This window comes from Hyperolius riggenbachi, chromosome 9 (genome assembly GCF_040937935.1).
Source record: "Hyperolius riggenbachi isolate aHypRig1 chromosome 9, aHypRig1.pri, whole genome shotgun sequence".
In the NCBI taxonomy this organism is placed as follows: Eukaryota; Metazoa; Chordata; class Amphibia; order Anura; family Hyperoliidae; genus Hyperolius; species Hyperolius riggenbachi.
The window spans coordinates 197832022-197852205 of record NC_090654.1 but is presented as its reverse complement, the minus strand read 5'-3'; the positions used below and the strand labels follow the sequence as shown (position 1 = coordinate 197852205).

The 20184-nt window shown below is 43.6% G+C and overlaps 1 protein-coding gene across 3 annotated transcripts in view; it reads left to right on the top strand.

Moving 5' to 3' along the window:
• AP4S1 (adaptor related protein complex 4 subunit sigma 1) overlaps positions 1 to 19612 on the top strand; it is a 69306-nt gene extending 49694 nt beyond the window's left edge. For 2 of the 3 annotated variants that reach the window (XM_068253876.1, XM_068253878.1), the window contains exons 3-6: positions 3226 to 3312; positions 8335 to 8403; positions 15749 to 15760; positions 18178 to 19612. In XM_068253876.1, the coding sequence (XP_068109977.1) occupies positions 3226 to 3312; positions 8335 to 8403; positions 15749 to 15760; positions 18178 to 18306 (297 nt within the window). In that variant the 3' untranslated portion in view covers positions 18307 to 19612. The remainder of the gene's footprint in view (positions 1 to 3225; positions 3313 to 8334; positions 8404 to 15748; positions 15761 to 18177) is intronic. The other variant, XM_068253877.1, reaches the window with a different exon arrangement.
• Positions 19613 to 20184: the final 572 nt, after the last annotated feature.

Sequence of the window (20184 nt, the reverse complement as noted above, 5' to 3'; positions counted from 1 at the left end):
TAGACCTGGATACTTGTGCTGGTTATCCTAGTATCAGTGGCGGACACAGGCAGCAGTGGGCCCCTGTGCAAAATATCAATTGCGGGCCCCCCTGACCTGGCAAAAAATGGGCGTGGCAATGACCGGATAAGGGCGGAGCTAACTGTAATTTAAAGTGATCCCGGGGTGAGAGTGATATGGAGGCTGCCATATTTATTTCCTTTTAAACAATACTAGTTGCCTGGCGGCCCTGCTGGTCTATTTGGCTGCAGTAATAAACTGAATTACACCAGCAACAAGCATGCAGCTTAATCTTCTCAGTTCTGACAATATTGTCAGAAACCCCTGACCTGCTGCATGCTTGTTCAGGGTCTATGGTTGAAAGAATAAGAGGCAGAGGACCAGAACGGCAACCAGGCAACTGGTATTGCTTAAAAGGAGAGAAATATGGCAGCCTCAATATTATTCTCACCTCAGGTTCCCTTGAAAAGTGCAACGCAAAGACAGTGGGCCCAAGTTTTGGTGACCCTTTCCCCAGAAAATTCACATAATTGTGCAGGTTTTCTCAAGAAAATACACATAATGTGAGCAGATTTGCCCAGAAAATACATTCAATCATGTCGGCAGATTTGCCCAGAAAATACGTGCAATGATGTCGGCAGATATGCCCAGAAAATACGTGCAATGATGTCGGCAGATATGCCCAGAAAATACGTGCAATGATGTCGGCAGATATGCCCAGAAAATACGTGCAATCATGTCGGCAGATATGCCCAGAAAATACGTGCAATCATGTCGGCAGATATGCCCAGAAAATACGTGCAATCATGTCGGCAGATATGCCCAGAAAATACCTGCAATCATGTCGGCAGATATGCCCAGAAAATACCTGCAATCATGTCGGCAGATATGCCCAGAAAATACCTGCAATCATGTCGGCAGATATGCCCAGAAAATACGTGCAATCATGTCGGCAGATTTGCCCAGAAAACACATGCAATCATGTAGCAAATTTGCCCAGAACATACATGCAATCATGTGGCAGACCTGCCCAGAACATACACACAATCATGTGGCAGACCTGCCCAGAACATACACGCAATCATGTGGCAGACCTGCCCAGAACATACACCTGCTAAAATAAATAATAAAAAAAAAATTTACTCACCTGCAGCAGCAGACCTCCTGTCCCAGCCTCCATCAGGCGCGCAGCTCCCATGGGTGGTTGGGTGGATAGGTAGCCTGGTGGGTAGGTAGGCAGCCGGGTGGGTAGGTAGGTAGCCCTTAGCCGGGTGGGTAAGTAGCCTGGTGGGTGGCTGGGTAGCCGGGTGGGTAGCCTGGTGGGTGGCTGGGTAGGCGGGTGGGTAGGTAGCCTGGTGGGTGGGTAGGTGGGTGGTTAGGTAGCTGGGTGGGTAGGTAGCCTGGTGGGTTGGTAGGTAGCCGGGTGGGTAGGTAGGTAGCCTGGTGGGTAGGTAGGTAGCCGGGTGGGTGTGTAGGTAGCCGGGTGGGTGGTTAGGTATCCAGGTGGGTAGGTAGCCGGGTGGGTGTGTAGGTATCCGGGTGGGTAGGTAGCCGGGTGGGTGGGTAGGTAGCCGGGTAGGTAGCCGGGTGGGTGTGTAGGTATCCGGGTGGGTAGGTAGCCGGGTAGGTAGGTAACCGGCAGGGTGGTTAGGTAGCCGGGTGGGTAGCTAGGTAGCCGGGTGGTTAGGCAGCCGGGTGGGTAGGTAGGTATCCGGGTGGGTAGGTAGGTATCCGGGTGGGTAGGTAGCTGGGTGGGTGGGTAGGTAGCCAGGTGGGTGGGTAGGTAGCCGGGTAGGTAGGTAGCCGGCAGGGTGGTTAGGTAGCCGGGTGGGTAGCTAGGTAGCCGGGTGGGTAGGTAGCCAGGTAGGTAGCCGGCATGGTGGTTAGGTAGCCGGGTGGGTAGCTAGGTAGTCGGGTGGGTGGGTAGGTAGCCGGCAGGGTGGTTAGGTAGCCGGGTAGGTAGCCGGGTGGGTGGTTAGGTTGCGGGGTAGGTAGCCGGGTGGGTGGGTAGGTAGCCTGGTTAGGTAGCCGGGTAGGTAGCCGGGTGGATGGTTAGGTAGCGGGGTAGGTAGCCGGGTGGGTGGGTAAGGTAGCCGGGTGGGTGTGTAGGTAGCCGGGTGGGTGGGTAGGTAGCCAGGTAGGTAGGTAGCCGGCAGGGTGGTTAGGTAGCCGGGTGGGTAGCTAGGTAGCCGGGTGGGTAGGTAGCCGGGTGGGTAGGTAGCCAGGTAGGTAGCCGGCAGGGTGGTTAGGTAGCCGGGTGGGTAGCTAGGTAGCCGGGTGGGTAGGTAGCTGGGTGGGTAGGTAGCCAGGTAGATAGCCGGCAGGGTGGTTAGGTAGCCGGGTGGGTAGGTAGCCAGGTAGATAGCCAGCAGGGTGGTTAGGTAGCCGGGTGGGTAGCTAGGTAGCCGGGTGGGTGGGTGGGTAGGTAGCCTGGTTAGGTAGCCGGGTAGGTAGCCGGGTGGATGGTTAGGTAGCGGGGTAGGTAGCCGGGTGGGTGGGTAAGGTAGCCGGGTGGGTAGCTATCCGGGTGGGGGGCCCGACTCCTATCCTCCTTCACTCACCTCGGGGCCCCCCTCCCGGTATGCGCTGCAGCCGGCGGGAGAGCAGAAAATACAGGAAGTCTCCGGCCGGGGCTGCAGCAGACGCTAGAGGCAGCTGCTGCTTAGTTTCCGATATGTCTCCAAGTTGGAGACCAAGCGGCAGCTGCCGCCCCGGCCGGAGACTTCTTGTATTTTCCGCTCTCCCGCCGCATGGGGGGGGGGGGGGGGCGAGGTGAGGGGGGAGGACAGGAGTTGGGCCCAATCAGGTTAAAAAAATAAAACCTAAAAAAAAAAAAAATTAAATAAAAAAAAACCTGCAATACTTAATGGGCCCCTGAAGCAGCGGAACTTCAGGGGCCCTCGTGCGGCGGCACGGCCGTATGTCCGCCACTGCCTAGTATAGGCACTTTTCTTTAGTGTATTGATCATCTTTAGTGCCGAAGGGTTGAAAAAGTGTTCACTAATTGGGCAACATCTCTCCTGGCAGCTGCAGGTGTTCTCAATAGATCCTGAGTCACATGAGTTTTCCAAAGCGAGCTTTTCTATAGTGGCTGCATCTAATCTGAAAATTGTGTGCTTCTGTTCGCCTTTAGTGACAATGAAAAATCTTGGAAGGTGAACTAGGGCTTTAAAAAAATACATATAATGCAATGTTTTTCTAAACATACATGTTTTGAATTTTCAGTGCTCCTTCATAGAGTATAAAGACTTTAAGCTGGTGTATCGGCAGTATGCAGCACTCTTTATTGTGGTTGGAATAGATGAGTCTGAGGTAAGTCTGTGCTTCATAGAGAACATTCCTATTCTCAGTATTCTTGAATTGACATAGGTGATACAAGTTACCCCCATTTCCTTTGCTAGACTCTAGACCCTTTCCTTTGTTCCCAAAGAGCTTTTAAATTCTCAAGTCCATATTAATAGAGGCCTGACCTGGTGTGTAGTCCCACTCTTTCCTGCTGGTGCCAATGAAAGCGTTATTAGCAGCCAAGGCCCAGTACAGACCTGCAATATTGGTCGATTCAAACAATCGCTCTTCGTTGTGTCAGGTCATTTTGCTCCACTGTTATACGGTGGAGGAAAGCTACCATGAAAATAAGACCTATTCCGAAAATAAGTCCTAGCATGATTCTTTCAAGATTTTTGAAGATGCTCAAAAATATAAGCCCTTCTGCAAAAATTAGCCCTTGTTATAGTTCATAAAAAGTAAATTTAAATAGTGTCCAGGTAGCTACACAGTATACATATAAACAGTGAAATAGTATGAAGTATGTAGTATATGAATAGTATGTTGTAGCAGGACAGATGGACCCTGCTCCATGGAAGGCAGACACCCCCAAAAAAACGCACTCAGAAGGCCTCACAAGACCCAAAACAATAAGTGTTTGGCTAGTGGTGGGCTCTCAGTAAATAAAGATCATTGTAAATGGAAAAACTAAATATGTAAATTATGAGAAACCCAATTCAGGGTTTGGATGATGATCCAGAATGTGATGGCATGACTATATTTAAATAAATGTTAGTTTGGGGGGGGGGGGGGTTGTTTTTAGCATTGCCTGAATATCTCCAAAAAGAAACTCCATTTAACCAGTTCACCCCCAAGGGTTTTTATCCTAACGGACCAGAGCAATTTTCAGTTGTCAGCGCTCCTCCCTTTTATTCCCTAATAACTTTATTACTACTTATCACAAGAAAATGATCTATACCTCGTTTTTTTCGCCACCAATTAGGCTTTCTGTGGATAGTACATTTTGCTAAGAATTTTTTTATTCTAAATGCATTTTAATGAGAAAAACAGAAAAAAAAAGAAAAAAAATCATTATTTCTCAGTGTTCAGCCTTTATAGTTTTAAAATTAAACATTCTCCTGTGGATAAAACAAACACGTTTTATTTGCCCAGTGGTCCCGATAATTAAACCGTTTAGATTATGTCCCTACCACAATGTATGGCGACAGTATATTATTTTGAAATATAAGTGGTTATTTTTCTGTTTGTTCTGGCCATAACTACAAGCCCCTATGTAATAAATTAAAATTAATTTTCCCCCATAAAATATAGAATAAAAAAAGCTGAGTCCCTAAGGCAACTATTTATTTATTTTTTTTAAGCTGATTTTTTTTTTTACAAGTGTTTTTTTTGGGGGGGAGGGTTGGAAGTGTAATTTTATTAATGATGTGTATATACTTGAAAATGTATGTATTTTGTAAGTGTAATATACTTTTTGGCCACAAGATGGCGCTGGTGAACACTCATAGGACGTGTTCACTTTTTTTTTTTTTTTTTGCACACTTTATTAAACTGTTACATTTCCTGTTTATGTGAATGGACGTAGCCGCTGTTCGCGGTCACGTCCATTCACTCCAGGCACTGCGATTGGGTAGAGGACTGTTCAGTCCTCTTCCCCAATCGCCCAGCACGGGATCCCGACGGTAATGGCGGCGGTAGCGGCGGACACACGGCGGTAGCAGCGGCGGGAATGCGCGACGTATTAAAACGTCATGTTGCTGTTAATAGAGGTAAGCATGACGTTTTAATACGTTAGGATGGCGGTAAATGGTTAACATGATTTGTGGACTGAACAGTGATGTGTATGGATGCTGTCGTATTTACTTCCTTTTAAACAATACCAGTTGCTTGGGCTCTTGGTGATCTCTTTGGTTGCTGTAGTGTCTGAATCACACACCTGAAACAAGCATGCAGCTAATCCAGACAGACTTTAGTCAAAAACACCTGATCGACATGCTTGTTCAGGGTCTATAGCTAAGAGTTTTAGACAGGCTTATCAGGACAGCCAGGCAATATGCATTGTTTAAAGGGAAATAAATATGTCCATCTCCTCTCTGTCCATGTGTGCTTTAAGGCAGTCATTTGACATGAGCCTATTGTATTATAAGAGATATTCTAGTTCCTCCATAACATTAGTTTGGGGTTAGGACACAGTATATGAAGATGTAGAATATTTTAAGTTTACTAGAGACCACTCACACCAGTTAATTACAGAATGTTTTAGTTAGTGTGCCTCTTGGCCATGGCAATATATTTTTAATTTTAGGAAAATCAAAAAAACTCACTCACAATCTCTTATTTTACAATTCTCTTGATTTTTATGTACCAGCTGTGATCACCTGCAAGTGTTGTTTCTCTTGGCCTCAGTTCCCAGCTCCTCCCATGTACTGCAGCAGCTCCGCCCATGTACTGCAGCCACTGCATGTCAGTCTGTCCACTCTGTCCCATCTTTTTTGCACTTACAATTTTGGACATTATGGAGAATACCCTGGAAGAACTAAAACCGTGTAGTTTATTTTTACGCTGTGAACTTAGCCTAAACATACAGTGGGATGCAAAAGTTTGGGCAACCTTGTTAATCATCATGATTTTCCTGTATAAATTGGTGGTTGTTATGATAAAAAATGTCAGTTAACCTGCCTATCGGTATGATTATTTCCATATTTTTTTTTTCCCCAAAAGCGGTGACATTTTTTCACAAGCTTTCAGACTCTAAAATTCATACCGATTGATAGATCTGCGGCAGTCCTGCACATTCCGCACCTTTGATGGATTACTGCTCTGAACTGCAGATTTCCGTCCCGAGCCTGACTCGGGGTTACCCCTAAGGGGGTTAAATATATCATATAGAAGACACACGCAGTGATACTAGAGGAGTGAAATTAAGTTTATTGGATTTACAGAAAATGTGCAGTAAATTTTTAAACAAAATTAGACAGGTGCATAAATTTGGGCACCACAAAGAAATGAATATTTAGTAGATCCTCCTTTTGCAGAAATTACAGCCTCTAAACGCTTGCTGTAGGTTCCAATGAGAGTCTGGATTCTGGTTGAAGGTATTTTGGACCATTCCTCTTTACAAAACATCTCTTGTTCATTCAGGTTTGATGGCTTCTGAGCATGGACAGCTCTCTTTAACTCACACCACAGATTTTCAGTTATATTCAGGTCTGGGGACTGAGATGGCCATTCCAGAACATTTTACTTGTTCCTCTGCATGAATGCCTTAGTGGATTTTGAGCAGTGTTTAGGGTCATTGTCTTGTTGAAAGATCTAGCCCCGGCGCAGCTTCAGCTTTGTCACTGATTCTTGGACGTTGGTCTCCAGAATCTGCTGATACTGAGGGGAATCCATGCATCCCTCAACTTTGACAAGATTCCTAGTCCCTGCACTGGCCGCACAGCCCCACAGCATGATGGAACCACCACCATATTTCACTGTAGGTAGAAGGTGTTTTTCTTGGAATGCTGTGTTTTTCCTCCATGCATAACGCCCCTTGTTATGCCCAAATAACTCAATTTTTGTTTCATCAGTCCACAGCACCTTATTCTAAAATGAAGCTGGCTTGTCCAAATATGCTTTAACACACCTCAAGGGGCTTTGTTTGTGCTGTGGGCGGAGAAAAGGCTTTCCCTGCATACAGCATCTCCTTGTGTAAAGTGCACCGAATGGTTGAACGATGAATGAACAGTTACTTCATCTGCAGCAAAATTATGTTGTAGGTCTTTGGTGCTGGTCTGAGGGTTGACTCTGACTGTTCTCACCATTTGTCACTTCTGTTTATTTGAGATTTTTCTTGGTCTGCCACTTCAAGCCTTAACTTGAACTGTGCCTGTGGTCTTCCACAATATGTTCCTAACTGTGGAAACAGACAGCTGAAACCTCTGAGATAGCTTTCTGTATCCTTCCTCTAAACCCTGATGGTGAACAATCTTTGTCTTCAGGTCATTTGAGAGTTGTTTTGAGACCCCCATGTTGCCACTCTTCAGAAAAATGTAAAAGAGGGAAACTTACGATTGACCCCTTAAGTACTCGTTCTTATAATTGGATTTACCTGTGTATGTAGGTCAGGGGTTACTGAGCTTATCAAGCCGATTTGAGTTCCAATAATTAGTTCTAAAGGTTTTGGAATCAATAAAATGACAACAGTGCCCACATTTATGCACCTGCCTAATTTTATTTAAACAATTATTGCGCCTTTTCTGTAAATTCAATAAACTTCATTTTACTTCTCAAATATCACTGTGTGTCTCCTATAACTATATGATATATTTAATTGACATTTTTTATCGTAACAACCAACATTTTATATAGGAACATCATGACAATTAACAAGGTTGCCCAAACTTTCGCATCCCACTGTATATTAGTAAATAGATTCCTTACATAAGGCTTATAAAAGGTGTAAACCGGCTAACATTGATGGATTATGATCGGTTGCTATGGCTGCTGCATCATACTGGCTGAAAAAATACTAGTTCAGTCAGCTATAGTGGGTGTGCATGCTAGATCTTATGCTAGGAACACACCATTGTACCTGTACATGGTACAATTTTTCATTTTTTTTTTTCGATAATTTAGTTCAATTATTCCGTTAGATGGAATATAAACATTTTTCCAGCATGTCCGATCAGATTTTTCTCGAAAAAACGGGATATTTGTTTAAATTTCTTGATTGAAAACAATATATATTTTCAACTTTCATTCGATCATTTAGATCAAATAAACGGGAAAATCTAACTTTTTTAAATGTATCGTGTATGGGCACCATTAGATAGATGGTTCGATAGATAATTGTCCGATTTTTTTCGATTGTTTTTCTGCTCGATTTCTCATAGAAGTGAATCGAAATTGATAAGAAAAGATAAGAGAATCGAGCGAGTTATCAAACAGAAAAAAGAATCAAATTGTTCGAATAAGCGCATTGTGTGTGCCCAGCATTATCATTTTGGAAGAACAATGACAATATAATGAAAATGCACAAAAGACGTCATTTCTTTCTTATTACAGAATGAGATGGCGGTATTTGAACTTATTCATAATTTTGTTGAAGTTTTGGACAAGTACTTCAGTAGAGTGGTAAGTACACTGAGAAAATCTTACATCATTGGGCCGTCAGGTTATCCTAGCTTTTCCAAGGTTGCCCTTTTGAAACAGAAGGTAATGGCATGTGATTTCTGCACCATGCCCAACATGCCATACCTATAGTGCATGATAAAGTAGTGATGGGATCTCTACGGAGGTTTCTGCTGGGACCTGCATTTTATTGTCCTTAGGCTCATGTCACACTTCTAAGTCATAGCACAACATTTTGTGCTCCTGTTTTTTTCCCCCAAGTGTCTGGCCAGAATACTCCCCCGCTATTCAGATTTAGAATATATACAACCGCAAAAAGAGGTGGGAATATGCTTAATTACAGAAGGCAGGCAAGCAGTTAATCCACTACACTGCTTTCCAAATTATTATGCAAATCATATTTTCCTAAATGGTCAATGCAAGTGGCGGTCGTCATCATTTTTTTAGTCATCAACAATGAGTATAATTAAAATTTTACTGGACAGACCTCCTAATAACGGCATGATTTTTAAAAAGAAAAAACTTAAAATACACTGTTCCAAAGTATTATGCACTACAGAGTTTCAAAACAATGTATACTGTAGGTTGTAAAGAACCGAAAATGGTAATTTGTTGAATTTGCAGTATTGGGTCATATTTACTGAAATAAAAATATTTCAATCAAAAACATCTTAACAGATCAAGTTACAGATTAGCATATGACCCCTTATTTGATAGTTTCACAATTCTTGCATCCATTAAATTTGTGAGTTTTTCACGAGAGAAGGGGAGGGGTTGGGGGAGGGGGGGGGGTTGTTGGGGCTACTGTGTTCTGTATACCTTATGTGTAAAATTCAATAAAACTTATTTGGGAAAAAAAAAATTGTGAGTTTTTGGAGAGTGTCTGTTTCTTTGCAGGATGTCAGAATATCCTTCCAGAGCTGCTGTTTGGATGTAAACTGCGCCTCATAGATATTTTGCTTGAGGATACTCCAAAGGTTCTCAATAGGATTGATGTCAGGGGAGGATGGGGGCCATACTAGGTAGGGAAGGAATAGAGAAGCCAATCGTCCATTTTGTAGGCCATCAATTAAAGTGGCAGTTGTTTCTGCATTGAGGGTGGGCGTTTGTCACATAGAGGGGGGAAGGTTCAAGTGAGAATGGGTGCCGGGTAAGTGCATAGAAAAATATTGGTAATGTACCTTGACAATATTTTTACTAGTGGCACCATTGCGTGCCCAGCTCATGCGGCAGTGCCTCAGTATGTACGCATTCAAAGTCCTCATAGTCCATGAAGCATCAGAAAGCCACTCACAGCCACATGTTCTTCCATCCTATGACTTATTATATGATGTTGCTGCTGTCTCTTTTTGCAGTCACCTTTTTTATTCGATACAATGCTAGTGAATAAACCAACAGGCAGAAAGAGTTGTAGCAGTGCTGCTAAGAAGAATTACAACACTGTATAATTGTTGGTGGCTTCTGACTAAAGTATGAGGAAGGCTGTATTTACATTTCAAGTGCCTATAGGCACAGAGGACTGGAAGCCGGAAATTTGGGCATCTGCTAGCTGCATAATATGCGTCCATAGAAAATATCAGTGCAAGTATTAAATTTGGGCGTCTGATAAATGGCGGGCGCTGGAGCCCAGCGGCAATGAAAAATGTGACTACAAATAGCGGGGCCATTCACTGCGGACGGCCACGGCGCCTGCTATTTATTAGATGCCGCAAGCAGCCAAATTTCATAATATTACTGATATATTCTATGGGTGCATATTTGTTTTTGTGGCAGAATTGCGGTGGGGGCAGTTAAGGTTAGGCATGGGGGATGGATAAGGTTAACCACTTCCCGACCGCCCACTACACAGGGGCGGCGGGGAAGTGGAGCCCTTCAGGACGGCCTCACCCACAGAGGCGGCGGTCCATTTAAGGGCATGGGCGGAGCGATCGCGTCATCCGTGACGCGATCCTCCGCCGGCGCCTGTCACCGCTCGCTCGCCACAACATCCCGCCGGCTATACGGAAGCGCCGGCGGGATGTTAACCCCGCGATCGCCGCATACAAAGTGTATAATACACTTTGTAATGTTTACAAAGTGTATTATACAGGCTGCCTCCTGCCCTGGTGGTCCCAGTGTCCGAGGGACCACCAGGGCAGGCTGCAGCCACCCTAGTCTGCACCCAAGCACACTGATTTCTCCCCCCCCTGCCCCAGATCGCCCACAGCACCCATCAGACCCCCCCCTGCCCACCCCCCAGACCCCTGTTTGCACCCAATCACCCCCCTAATCACCCATCAATCACTCCCTGTCACTATCTGTCAACGCTATTATTTTTTTTATCCCCCCCCCCCTGCTCCCTGCCCCCTCCTGATCACCCCCCACCCCTCAGATTCTCCCCAGACCCCCCCCCTGTTTACTGTATGCATCTATCCCCCTGATCACCTGTCAATCACCTGTCAATCACCCGTCAATCACCCATCAATCACCCGTCAATCACCCCCTGTCACTGCCACCCATCAATCAGCCCCTAACCTGCCCCTTGCGGGCAATCTGATCACCCCCCCACACCAATAGATCGCCCACAGATCCGACATCAGATCACCTCCCAAATCCATTGTTTACATCTATTCTCTCCTCTAAACACCCACTAATTACCCATCAATCACCCATCAATCACCCCCTATCACCACCTGTCACTTTTACCTATCAGATCAGACCCTAATCTGCCCCTTGCGGGCACCCAATCACCCGCCCACACGCTCAGATTGCCCTCTGACCCCCCCCTTATCAATTCACCAGTGCATTAATTACATCTGTTCTTCCATGTAATAACCCACTGATCACCTGTCAATCACCTGCCAATCACCTATCACCCATCAATCACCCCCTGTCACCCCCTGTCACTGCCACCCATCAATCAGCCCTTAACCTGCCCCTTGCGGGCAATCTGATCACCCACCCACACCATTAGATCGCCCGCAAACCCGCCGTCAGATTACCTCCCAAATGTATCGTTTACATCTGTTATCTTCTCTAAACACCCACTAATTACCCATCAATCACCCATCAATCACTCCCTATCACCACCTGTCACTGTTACCTATCAGATCAGACCCTAATCTGCCCCTTGCGGGCACCCAATCGCCCGCCTACACGCTCAGATTGCCCTCAGACCCCCCCTTATCAATTCGCCAGTGCAATATTTACATCTGTTCTCCCCTGTAATAACCCACTGATTACCTGTCAATCACCTATCAATCACCCATCAATCACCCCCTGTCACTGCCACCCATCAATCACCCCCTGTCACTGCCACCCATCAATCAGCCCCTAACCTGCCCCTTGCGGGCAAACTGATCACCCACCCACACCAATAGATCGCCCGCAGATCCGACATCAGATCACCACCCAAGCGCAGTGTTTCCATCTATTCTCTACCCTAAACACCCACTAATTACCCATCAATCACCCCCTGTCACTGCTACCTATCAGATTAGACCCCTATCTGCCCCTAGGGCACTCAATCACCCGCCCACACCCTCAGAATGCCCTCAGACCCCAGCCCTGATCACCTCGCCAGTGCATTGCTTGCATCTATTCCCCCCTCTAATCACACCTTGAGACACCCATCAATCACCTCCTGTCACCCCCTAGCACACCTACCCATCAGATCAGGCCCCAATTTGCCCCGTGTGGGCTCCTGATCACTCGGCCAAACCCTCAGACCCCCTTCCGATCACCTCCCCAGTGCATGGATTGCATCTATTTTCCCCTCTAACCACCCCCTGAGACACCCATCAATCACCTCCTGTCACCCCCCTAGCACTCCTATCCATCAGATCAGGCCCAATACAACCTGTCATCTAAAAGGCCACCCTGCTTATGACCGGTTCCACAAAATTCGCCCCCTCATAGACCACCTGTCATCAAAATTTGCAGATGCTTATACCCCTGAACAGTCATTTTGAGACATTTGGTTTCCAGACTACTCACTGTTTTGGGCCTGTAAAATGCCAGGGCGGTATAGGAACCCCACAAGTGACCCCATTTTAGAAAAAAAAGACACCCCAAGGTATTATGTTAGGTGTATGACGAGTTCATAGAAGATTTTATTTTTTGTCAAAAGTTAGCGGAAATTAATTTTTATTGGTTTTTTTTCACAAAGTGTCATTTTTCACTAACTTGTGACAAAAAATAAAATCTTCTATGAACTCGCCATACACCTAACGGAATACCTTGGGGTGTCTTCTTTCTAAAATGGGGTCACTTGTGGGGTTCCTATACTGCCCTGGCATTTTAGGGGCCCTAAACCGCGAGGAGTAGTCTAGAAAACAAATGCTTCAAAATGACCTGTGAATAGGACGTTGGGCCCCTTAGCGCACCTAGGCTGCAAAAAAGTGTCACACATGTGGTACCGCCGTACTCAGGAAAAGTAGTATAATGTGTTTTGGGGTGTATTTTTACACATACCCATGCTGGGTGGGAGAAATTTCTATGTAAATGGACAATTGTGTGTAAAAAAATCAAACAATTGTCATTTACAGAGATATTTCTCCCACTTAGCATGGGTATGTGTAAAAATACACCCCAAAACGCATTATACTACTTCTCCTGAGTACAGCGGTACCACATGTGTGGCACTTTTTTACACCCTAAGTACGCTAAGGGGCCCAAAGTCCAATGAGTACCTTTAGGATTTCACAGGTCATTTTGCGACATTTGGTTTCAAGACTACTCCTCACGGTTTAGGGCCCCTAAAATGCCAGGGCAGTATAGGAACCCCACAAATGACCCCATTCTAGAAAGAAGACACCCAAAGGTATTCCGTACGGAGTATGGTGAGTTCATAGAAGATTTTATTTTTTGTCACAAGTTAGCGGAAAATGACACTTTGTGAAAAAAAACTATTAAAATCAATTTCCGCTAACTTTTGACAAAAAATAAAATCTTCTATGAACTCATCATACTCCTAACGGAATACCTTGGGGTGTCTTCTTTCTAAAATGGGGTCATTAGTGGGGTTCCTATACTGCCCTGGCATTTTAGGGGCCCTAAACCGTGAGGAGTAGTCTTGAAACAAAAATGACCTGTGAAATCCTAAAGGTACTCATTGGACTTTGGGCCCCTTAGTGCAGTTAGGGTGCAAAAAAGTGCCACACATGTGGTATCGCCGTACTCGGGAGAAGTAGTACAATGTGTTTTGGGGTGTATTTTTACACATACCCATGCTGGGTGGGAGAAATACCTCTGTAAATGACAATCTTTTGATTTTTTTACACACAATTGTCCATTTACAGAGGTATTTCTCCCATTTTTTGTCAAAAGTTAGCGTAAATTGATTTTAATTGTGTTTTTTCACAAAGTGTCATTTTCCGCTAACTTGTGACAAAAAATAAAATCTTCTATGAACTCGCCATACTCCTAACGGAATACCTTGGGGTGTCTTCTTTCTAAAATGGGGTCATTTGTGGGGTTCCTATACTGCCCTGGCATTTTAGGGGCCCTAAAACGTGAGGAGTAGTCTTGAAACGAAATTTCTCAAAATGACCTGTGAAATCCTAAAGGTACTCATTGGACTTTGGGCCCTTTAGCGCAGTTAGGGTGCAAAAAAGGGCCACACATGTGGTATCGCCGTACTCAGGAGAAGTAGTATAATGTGTTTTGTGGTGTATTTTTACACATACCCATGCTGAGTGGGAGAAATACCTCTGTAAATGGACAATTGTGTGTAAAAAAAATTAACAAATTGTCATTTACAGAGATATTTCTCCCACCCAGCATGGGTATGTGTAAAAATACACCCCAAAACACATTATACTACTTCTCCTGAGTACGGCAATACCACATGTGTGGCACTTTTTTGCAGCCTAACTGCGCTAAGGGGTCCAAAGTCCAATGAGCACCTTTAGGCTTTACAGGGGTGCTTACAATTTAGCACCCCCCAAAATGTCAGGACAGTAAACACACCCCACAAATGATCCCATTTTGGAAAGTAGACCCTTCAAGGTATTCAGAGAGGGGCATGGTGAGTCCGTGGCAGATTTCATTTTTTTTTGTCGCAAGTTAGAAGAAATGGAAACTTTTTTTTTTTTTTTTTTTTTCTCACAAAGTGTCATTTTCCGCTTACTTGTGACAAAAAATAATATCTTCTATGAACTCACTATGCCTCTCAGTGAATACTTTGGGATGTCTTCTTTCCAAAATGGGGTCATTTGGGGGGTATTTATACTATCCTGGAATTCTAGCCCCTCATGAAACATGACAGGGGGTCAGAAAAGTCAGAGATGCTTGAAAATGGGAAAATTCACTTTTTGCGCCATAGTTTGTAAACGCTATAACTTTTACCCAAACCAATAAATATACACTGAATGTTTTTTTTTTATCAAAAACATGTTTGTCCACATTTTTCGCGCTGCATGTATACAGAAATTTTACTTTATTTGAAAACTGTCAGCACAGAAAGTTAAAAAAATCATTTTTTTGCCAAAATTCATGTCTTTTTTGCTGAATATAATAAAAAGTAAAAATCGCAGGAGCAATCAAATAGCACCAAAAGAAAGCTTTATTAGTGACAAGAAAAGGAGCCAAAATTCATTTAGGTGGTAGGTTGTATGAGCGAGCAATAAACCGTGAAAGCTGCAGTGGTCTGAATGGAAAAAAAGTGGCCGGTCCTTAAGGGGTAGAAAGCCCTAGGTCCTCAAGTGGTTAAGCATTAAGGAGTTTTTAAGGTTAGGCAGAAGTATCTTTAAGGTTAGGGGTGGGGGGGGGGGGCTAAGGTTAGGTATCGGGGGGGATTCAGGTTAGCCAGGGGCAGGGGGTGGTTAAGGATAAGCATATGTGTTGGCAGGGTTCAGTGTTAGACAGTGTGGTTCAGTTGTACAGTAGTAAAACATCGGTATTATATACCAATATTTTAGTTTGAAAGGTTTTTATTATTTTTGTCAAATTATTAGCCCCAATGGGGCTGGTTCTAGATATACATAACAGAAAAACAGTATGAACTGAAAATAAACTGATATTTTACTATTGCAATTGTCATTTTAATGTAGAATATCAGTACACTTTCCAATATTCTGCTTGTCAAAATTGTGCGCCCAAATTTCTGGATGCCTCTTACTCATGCACACCAGAAGGCCGGCCACATTACACTGTGCCCTCAGCAGGTGCCATTCTTTCCCACTAGTCAGGAACCCCCTGTGCCTAATAGTAAATCTGTGCTGGGTCTCCGGATGGAGAGCATCACACAAGGGTAAGTATACATCTTTCTCTCCTCGGATATTATGTTACCCAGAATGCAAACTCTTTGTTTATTATACCTGAAACATTTGTATATTAACATGTTTTTTTGTTTGCTTTCTTTAAACAGAGCGAATTGGATGTATCCTTTTTCTTATTGTAAAAGGAGGTAACCAGGAGCATACTCTTAAATTACTGCATTTACATGCAGAAAGGTGATCAGTCATGGCAGAATGAAATGAGAAAGAAAGCAGTAAGAATTGGTGACAGCAGAAAGGGATGCCGTAGGTAGGAATCATTAATGGTGGAGCAGGATGGTAAAAGTGAAGGGGGGAGGATCCATAGCAATGACAGAGATATGATTGTCAGAAGACTAGAGGAGAGACAGCAGAGCAGGATGGGAGGAATGTTCTTTGTGCGATGTAGTTTGAAGGCTTGTACACTGTGGTTATGTATCACTGGTCATTTCACTTGTGCTTATCCATGTATAACTGCTGCAGGTGCACTCATTTTCTTAACACCCGTCCTTCTACCTTCCCAAATACTATAAAGGACTTCCCTCTCCTCATATCCAGCCCACTTATCCAGTCCTGTGGATGCTGGGTCTTCCTCCAGATGTCTTGGTCAGGTTTTGGAGATGTGGCCACAGTTATATTTCTGGTAGGAGTCGTGGCTCTTTCACCAATCATTTCTATCCCTTCAACAGTATATATACTTACCTGTGGCTTCTTTTAGTCCCTAGAAGTCTGTGTGTCATGCGCTGCAACTGCAGTCCTTTCCTGAGTCCTGCTGTCACTCCTGCAGTGGATCGCATTGACGGCTTGTGCACGGGCACACGCGTTGCCAGGAGCATCCTGTGCATGCACACAAGCCAACCCATTACAGGAGTGACAGCGAGACCCAGGAGAGGACTGGAGCCTTAGCGCAGGACACACAGACTTCTAGAGAACCACCAGGTAAGTAAAGTTGCATATAGTGTATTTACCTTGGATGTCTTTTAATGGGATGACTTGGCAACCCTGATGTGAGCCAAACTAATTCTGAGAGTAGTGGCGTCACATTGCTCTGTAAGTGGCGGAGGGGAGGGGTTATTGGTGTTGGATTTTTATGAAATATACTGGGTAGGGGGCTAGAAGAAATCCAGATGCAATTTCCATACCCACTCTTAACCATTTACCGCCATCCTAACGTATTAAAACGTCATGCTTACCGCTATTAACAGCAACATGACGTTTTAATACGTCGCGCATTCCCGCCGCTGCTACCGCCGTGTGTCCGCCGCTACCGCCGCCATTACCGTCGGGATCCCGTGCTGGGTGATTGGGGAAGAGGACCGAACAGTCCTCTACCCAATCGCAGTGCCTGGAGTGAATGGACGTGACCGCGAACAGCGGCTACGTCCATTCACATAAACAGGAAATGTAAGAGTTTAATAAAGTGTAAAAAAAAAAAAAAAAAAGTGAACACGTCCTATGAGTGTTCACTAGCGCCATCTTGTGGCCAAAAAGTATATTACACCTACAAAATACATACATTTTCAAGTATATACACATCATTAATAAAATTACACTTCCAACCCTCCCCCCCAAAAAAAACACTTGTAAAAAAAAAAAATCAGCTTAAAAAAATAAATAGTTGCCTTAGGGACTCAGCTTTTTTTATTCTATATTTTATGGGGAAAATTAATTTTAATTTATTACACAGGGGCTTGTAATTATGGCCAGAACAAACAGAAAAATAACCACTTATATTTCAAAATAATATACTGTCGCCATACATTGTGGTAGGGACATAATCTAAACGGTTTAATTATCGGGACCACTGGGCAAATAAAACGTGTTTGTTTTATCCACAGGAGAATGTTTAATTTTAAAACTATAAAGGCTGAACACTGAGAAATAATGATTTTTTTTCTTTTTTTTCTGTTTTTCTCATTAAAATGCATTTAGAATAAAAAAATTCTTAGCAAAATGTACTATCCACAGAAAGCCTAATTGGTGGCGAAAAAAACGAGGTATAGATCATTTTCTTGTGATAAGTAGTAATAAAGTTATTAGGGAATAAAAGGGAGGAGCGCTGACAACTGAAAATTGCTCTGGTCCGTTAGGATAAAAACCCTTGGGGGTGAACTGGTTAATAAGGAAAAGAAGTAGTCAGTAGCATTACAGTAAAGCCCATGTATGGTTTTTGTTTTTTTTGTTTTTTACTGACTGAAGGAGAGGTATGCCAGCTGCAACTACAGCCATCAACCTCTCCTGCAGCACTGAATGCCATGTGGAGGAAAAAGCTTAAAAAGTTCAATTGCATGAATAATAATCCTGGGCATGGCACTGCATGCAGGAGATGCTTCAGACTGAGGGCAGAGGGATGCATTGATAATGTGCGCCCTCTGCTGGACAGAAGGATGAGGTGATAACCATCTCACTTAGCATTGTAAACAATGTGGTAATTTATTTTTCTTTTAATGAAATTATGTAATATGATATGGCTAAAAACGAAAACTGCATTTTGACTGTATACTTATTTTATTTTCACGTTCACGCCTTGACTCTCCCACAGATAATGTTCAATCTTGATAAAGTGCATATTATTTTGGATGAAATGGTATTGAACGGCTGCACCGTGGAGACCAATAAGACCCGGATTCTTGCCCCCCTGTTTGTTCTGGACAAAGTAGGGGACAGCTGACCATCCTCCCAGCTACAATACTCGCTGATGGCTTCTGAGGGTAACCGCCTGAACTAAGGAATATGCTAAGCTGTGCATGGGCACTTTTTGTGGGCTGCAGGGCAATGTGACAGTGACTACAGCGTCCCTGGTACTTTGGGAAAATGAGCAGAGGATGGACTGATGTAGCATGGCTCACAATATGCACAGAATATAACCTTTACTGTTCCATATTTCATGAGACATCCAAGCCACTTTAATTAGACTGTGTTATATTTAGATTAAGACTTAACATCAAGGAAAACCGCTAAACATAAGTCAGTCACCATGGTAACTAGTGCAGATAGATCTATGGGTGGAACGTATCAGGATATTGTGTGGGGATATGTATTAAACCAGATTATCTTAAAACATGCTTCCATCAAAAACTTATAACACACTATATTACCTTGCACTGATGAGGGCCAAAGAAACCCAAAAGAGCTGGATTTGTATGGCTTTCTAAATGGATAAAACAAAAAAAATGTATTTTTTCTAAATGGATAGGCTATAGGCACACTGTATACCAGCAACGCTGGCATTCAGGGATATATAGGAAGGATTTGTATATTCTAAACTGATGCATCTTGCGACTTCTTTCTCTCTCACAAAAAGTTGAATAATTGTAAATACTCTGTTTTAAGAAGCTGTATCCTTCAGAAAAGTGCTGCTGTGGAGGTTGTGCTGGAAAAAGGGGCACCCAGTTTCGTCAAGTATATTGTTAAAGTGGCAGTAATGATAGTATAAGATTGGTATATAATACCGATATTTTAATACAACTAAATATGACCCTATTATCATGCTGAACCTTCCCCTCTACTGATGCCTATCCCTAACTCTCCCCCGTTCCTCACCTGATGCCTAATCTAAACCCTCCCCATGGACACTTAACAAAAAACTTGCACCAGTGGATATGTCTGCAGAAATCTCATCTAATAACGATCATACTGCTGCTGGCTAAACACTGACTGCTCAATGCAGTACAAAGGTATGCAAACATTGTTTTGGTAACGATTGGATAGATTAAATTGCAAATTAAAGATGTCCCCCATTTTAATAGATTTTTAGTTTGTTCTTACTGATTATGTGTAGTTTGCAAAAACAATATAAGTATATGTCTATTTGAGCTGTATACACCTGTTTTGTATTAGTATTCTGTCACTCATGATTTACAAAGCTTGTTCACCTGTTTTCAACCTAGGTTACATTTTTAAGCTTCCAAAGAGCAAAAATATAATATTGAGGTAAGAAAAGTAATATTGAAATTAAATTAATCAGGAACAACTTACTTTGAGTGTTTTTTTTTTTTTTTTTTTGCTTGTAAATGTGCTGAAAGATTATTTATACCAATTAGTCATTTATGAAAAGTTGTGTGAATAGAGCCCATTGTGGACATAGGCTTCAATTCATCAAAGGCTGTTCGATAATAAAAAAAGAAAAACATTTGGCATTTTAAATTTTTTTTTTTGCTAATTCATCAATATTTTCATCAATATTAACCACTTGCCGACCGCACGCTTATACCGTGCGTCGGCAAAGTGGCAGCTGCAGGACCAGCGATGCAGTTCTGCGTCGCCGGCTGCAGGCTAATTAATCAGGAAGCAGCCGCTCGCACGAGCGGTTGCTTCCTGTCAATTCACGGCGGTGGGCTCCGTGAATAGCCTGCGGGCCGCCGATCGCGGCTCGCAGGCTAAATGTAAACACAAGCGGAAATAATCCGCTTTGTTTACATTGTACGGCGCTGCTTTGCAGCAGCGCCGTAAGGCAGATCGGCGATCCCCGGCCAATCAGCGGCCGGCTGCAGCCAATCAGCGGCCGGGGATCGCCGCCATGTGACGGGACAGCCTGTCACTGGCTGCA